We start from the raw sequence: 6,000 nt of genomic DNA on the forward strand, positions 1-6,000 counted from the left end.
CTTCATTTTATTTCAATTAACCACACTGCTTGGGGAATTAATATTTAGTGACTCTTTCATGGGGTTAAATTTACACCAAAAGCTTATATTTATGAATTATCTGATATATAAGTATGCAATAGCAATTTTATTTAGATACAAATATTCATAAATTACTGAAAGAAACCTTTAATATGACTACCACCCACTTCCAATAAAGTCATTTAAATAGTCTTACTGATTTCAGCTGCTATAACACTAAGATTGTGCCATTGAGATATTTCACGGTCAAGTGGCTTTGATGTATAAATTGACCCATTTCCAGAGTGTATATTAAAAATCCTGTCAAGATCAGTATGACGATCCAAGGAAAACCTGAACAAAATAGGCAAAGAAAGAATTTGAAAAAAAGAACAGTACATCGGCATCCACTACCAGAAAATCCATATGTATACACCCAAATGACATACACAATAATTCATATATATAAATAAATATATGAATTATTATCATATATGCTCTTTGATATTTTTATATAAGAGATTATGAAATTATTTTTAATAGTTTCCCATACTTGAGTCATCATTACCATATCAGATATTCACTTGATTTATCCTATTAAAAATCTTTTTTGATCAAACTGTATCTTTAAAGTGAACCTGTAATGACCAAAATTCTTTTCCGAAGTATTCCTAAGTGTATAAAATTTAGGAATTAAAATTAAATCTTAAAAGCCTAGGGTTAACTTTGTTTCTTGACGTGAATAACAAACTAGTGGCCTTAAAATATTAATCATTATGGATTTATTTGTGTAAGGAAAAAGATAGGATCTATTCAAGGCAATGATTATTAGGGTTGAAAGTGAAGTAAAAAGAAAAACATTTAAAAGCAAATTGTAAAAATAGTTTACATTTGTAATAAATAAGCATTTAATGGAAAAATCATCAGTAAGCTCATTAAATGAATTAATTTTCATGACATGATTGTGTAGGTTATATAAATAAGATAATTCATATTATTCCTTTCTACATTTAATTGGCACCATATATTTAATGAATCTTAAGTACTTCCTGTGTTTGCATCACTGTGCTATATAGAGACTTATAGATGTTTTTATTGTATTTCAAAATCTCAGAAACATTCCCTTGTAGTTCTTAATGCTCATACCTACACAAAAAAATAAACTAGAGTATCAGATGCAATCTTTTTTCCCTCATTTAACCCTTACCTTTTGTCTTAGAATCTATTCCAAGGCAGAATAGAGATAAGGACTAGAGAATTGGAGTTAAGGGACTTACACAGCTGGAAAAGTTATGTGAGGCCAGATTTAAACACAGGACCTTCCATCTCTTTTCCACTTTCTATCTACCCCTCAGCTGCCCCCAAGGAAAATACTTAAAATAAATACATAAAGTCTTCCATTTGTCTGTTGGAAAGGGTAGACACTCATGCGAAATATTACAGTTAAAAAAGGCAACATACCAAACCTTTTGTCTTTTCAAATTTTTGTTTTTGTTATAACTAATTGTAGTAAATACATTTAAAATTATGTTATTGAAGATATTTGTAAAAACTGACTACATAGGTAGACTTTAAATCCTGAGTATATATATTTTAATAATTATGTTTTGGACAGATTTGACAGTTAATTTTAATCAATTTTCAATCAAGCAGACTTAATAACTTGAAAAATATTTCTCCACACTTAGAACTTTCTCTGCTATTATAATTGATTTCATTGAATAGTCTACCATTCAAACAAATGGGAATATTCTATATTCTCTGAATCTCATTTTTTAAAAGGCATTATTTTTTAGATTCTACACCTTTGTTTCTACCATTTCTTTTTCTTTGAATGCCTGGTTTTCCTTTTTACCTCTAAAAATCCAATTTTCCCTTCAAGTTTCAGATCAAACAGTACATCTTCCACAAAGCTCTCCCTCATTACATTAGAAAGAAGGGATCAATCCTCCTTCCCCTAAATTCCTAAAAAAATTATAAATATGGCTTATTTATTTGTGTACCTTTATTATCTCATTCAGCATACTCTAGTTTTTCAAAGGCAGGCTGCTAGGGCTGTTCCTTACCTGTCCTATATCCCCTGCCACTTTTATTACTATCTTTTGTTCACAGGAAGAGCTCAATAAATGCTTTTTGAGTGATTGGAAGGAATTAAGCTTCTACATCTATAATCTCTTCAATATTAACAAAAAGTTCTTCTACTTTCTTATAAAAAATAATCATGAGATTCATGTCAGTAAAACAGCAGGAAACATCTGCAGTTTTTGCCATTGTCTTTGCCATCAGTTAATCTGTGTTCCATGCTGAATTCTTTAATGACTTTCAAGTTTAAGAACAATAATGAAGCAGCTGAAGATGAATAATGTGATGATGTGTGTACTATAGTGAAAGCATTTTGTTCTAGTTAGACAAAGATGATAGAATTGTGTGTTTCTGTATGTTTTTAATCCCCTTCAATACTTGGAAAATGTCAGCAAACTTTAAGCCACTGGATTTATTCATTTTGAAAACACAAATTTGAAAAACCTACAGAATTGATTATCATGAAGAAGTGCTGAGTGCTGTTTCATGGAGCCATTTTAAACCATTCCTGCCATAATTGGTACTTTAAATGAAGTTCCTAGTAAAAAACAGGCTTTCTTTAATTTATTTTTGAGGCTAATTTCAATTCTTCCTGAATTTATTATCAAACCATTTTCATCCGAAGATACTCAATTTCTTGTCTTTCCCACAGAACTAGTGAAATGTACAACTTTTCAGTTTGTATATGGCCAAAGAGAAAAATCAATATTTGTGCAGTAATTCTTGTGACTGATAAAAATCAGCTTTATTTCAGAAACTCAAATGGCATGTAATCAGTTACTAATAATGGAAGTAATAATAGTTAATAATTGTATAGTGTTTAATATGTGCTGAAAAACTTTGCTACTTAATTTATATTCCTCTGAGAGCAGTGTTTTTTTCTCCATTTTACAAATGGACTCAAACAAAAAGCAAGTGACTTGTCCAGAGTCACAAAGCTAGTAAGTTTCAGAGGGTGAATTTGAACTCAGGGGTTCCTGAGTGTTAGCCCAACACTCTACCCACTACAGAAACTAACTGTTCCAATATATTTAATTCCTCTTTTATATAGTTAATGAAAGGAAAAAAAAACACACCTCTTCTATCATATAGTTCTGAAGCCCATTTCAGATATTTTCCTTTATTTAATATTTTCAGTGAACTAAGTCAAACAAAATCCAGATATTTATAGTTACCCCCCTGGATAAATCACTGTGCTAGGTACTGACTGAGATATTCTCAGGAGCATTTCAAAGGGGACCAGGTTTATGTTATATGAGGTGAAATTTCTTTAAATATGACTAAATATCTTGCCATAATTTATTTAAATATATTTAAAATAGAATTAATTTTGATGATTTAATTAAATACAGAATTACCACATAGCTCATATGGAGTTGCTCCAGGCACAAAGAAAAAAAAAAGAAATGAAGTATCAATCCCTGCTCTCAAACAGTATAGAGGATAATTGGCATAAATAGACATTCTACAAAAATACCTAAGATCCAAAGCAGAATTTTGAGATTTCTCCAAGAAAAGTCTCAAAGTCTTTGAGAAATAGGAAAAGAGGGATAACATTTTTTCAGCTACTCGTAGGAAGTGACAACTGAGTTGGTTGTCACTTGGTTGCTCTTGAAGGAACAGAAGCATTTCAATAGATAAAAATTCAGAATTATGGAAGGCAGCTCTAGGCATCCATTTCAGTCATGATGTATGAACAAAGACAAAATAATACGAAAGGGCAGGGTAAGGACAAGGAATATTTAGAAACCTGTTTTGCTCATAATGCAGAGTACTATGAAATGGAGAACAGTGAGATAAGGTGAAAATATAGGTTGGCATGAGACTATGGAGGTGCTTAAATGTATTTGTTATCGAGCAGGCAGTGAGGAGCTTCCAAAGGCTTTTGAGTGGAGGAATGACGTGATCATAGCAGGGCATCATGGTAATTACACAGGCAGTGATATGAAGGATGTCTGAAAAGGGAATAGTTTGGGAAGGAAAAGATCGGTTAGGTTCAGAAGAGAGTAAAAAGGGATAATAATTAAGGCAGTTGCAGTGTTAATAGAATGAAGGGAACATATGTGAGAGGCATTGTGATGAAAGAAAAGACAGGTCTTAACAACTGATTGTTGCTATTTTCTGAGATCACAAAAATAATCACTCTCAATCAAAAGCAGGTGTGAAAATTAATAAGAAGCATCCTCTTATTTAGATAGGGCTCCTTCTGAGGAAGCATTGGAGAAAGAAACATAATTGACTGAAAAAAATGTAATTTTTTCAAAGACAAAGACCTAAGGGAAAAGCTAGAAGATAGAAAGGCAGTGCAATTTAGGAAAAGATAATCATTATGCAGTAAGTCTCCACGAGGAGTATATCAAGTGTCTCTGCAAGAAGGGTGCCCTGGCCTTTTATATCCATGTCTACAACTGTCCTCAACTGCCCCCTCTCCTGGAGTTCTGAGGGACAGTTTTGAACCCTCTCAGGATCATGTATGCTACAGTTATGTTGCCAGATTTGGATTATACATGCCTATGATCTCACATTACTCTTCCAGGGAAAGAAAAAAAAAGATTCCTGAATGTTTCAATCACTGTTGGTAGAACTGAAAAGGTACTCTGATGGCATATATGGTACCAACAACAACATTTATACCTAAGACACCATATACACTTGTGATGGAAACTGGATATTTTTGTTACTTAAATCCTTGTTCTGAGAGACAGTAAAGTACTGGCTTTAGTGTAAGGAAAGAACTTAATTCAGATCCTACCCCTGATAACTATTGGTTCGATGACCCTGGACAATTTATTTAACTTCTCAGTGGCCTGTTCAATTCTCCAATATTATAATCTGCAAAGCACAGTTTAACCTGCCATAAAAGAAGGGTTAACCTCACTGGGTACTCCCTGTACTAGTGGAATCACAGAAATGTTCTACAAAAAGAATGTCCTTTAATTTGTGAATCTTATTTTAAATCTATTCATAGTTATCCTTAATAGAATCTATTTTTATAGTGAAGGCATAATGACAGAAGAGAAAAGAATGTTTTTAAAAAATTAATTGACTATGTATATGGTCTTAGGTATTCAAATCACAAAACCATCATATAGGCACTTCTATCCACTTGGTGGCAGTATAGTCTAATCATAGTAAGCAAGATGCTCTAAAAACAAGTAGTCACATACTGGAAATGCCTCTAAATTTAAATTTCGGATGCAGCTACTACACTTAAGTAAGTTACCCTTTCTTGTAAATTTCTTGGAAGATCACTTTATCTTTCTGTTTCCTCATCTGTAAGATGGGCATAATGATATTTATATTATCTGCCTCATTAGGTTACTTTTAAAAACTCTTATTATTGTGAATAACGCCTTGAAGAAATAGAATTAGGGTATATATTACACAACGAGATTACACATCATTCTGGTTTTTATGTGTAATAGAAATTCATCAAATGGAAATTTAATCATAACTTGGAAATTTAAGTATTAAGATTTGTAAAGTGTTTTTTAAAGTACATTTATATAGGAAGATCATAGGTAGTATGAATATGGGAAATTATTCAAAGTTTTTAATGATTCTAAAATGTTCTTTGGCTCAAAGACCCATCTTTTCACCACATTTTTTCCAATGATGCTCTATTCTTGCAGCATCAAAATTTCTGATGAATAAAAGTTGTTCATTCAAATGAAGATAGGGATAATATTCATAGTGGGTACATGTAGATTATAGTCCATTTCCAGGGACAACCTATGCATAAGGAGTGACAGAAGAAAATATATTTTCAGCAAATTGGATTATTGAAAAGGAGGTGAAATGGTCATGTGTTAAGAACCAGGTATGGTTAATAAGAACTTTTAAAACACACACACACACACACACACACACACACACACACACACACACATATATATATATATATATATATATATATAT

General features: G+C 31.9%; 1 protein-coding gene across 1 annotated transcript in view; it reads right to left on the reverse strand.

The window, feature by feature from the left end:
• LOC123252835 (cadherin-10-like) overlaps positions 1 to 6,000 on the reverse strand; it is a 233,242-nt gene that overhangs the window by 40,612 nt on the left and 186,630 nt on the right. The window contains exons 6-7 of the mRNA XM_044682074.1: positions 4,748 to 4,776; positions 218 to 354 (exon numbers count right to left, since the gene is read on the reverse strand). Coding sequence (XP_044538009.1) covers positions 218 to 354; positions 4,748 to 4,776 — 166 coding nt within the window. The remainder of the gene's footprint in view (positions 1 to 217; positions 355 to 4,747; positions 4,777 to 6,000) is intronic.

Source organism: Gracilinanus agilis, chromosome 1 (genome assembly GCF_016433145.1).
Source record: "Gracilinanus agilis isolate LMUSP501 chromosome 1, AgileGrace, whole genome shotgun sequence".
In the NCBI taxonomy this organism is placed as follows: domain Eukaryota; kingdom Metazoa; phylum Chordata; class Mammalia; order Didelphimorphia; family Didelphidae; genus Gracilinanus; species Gracilinanus agilis.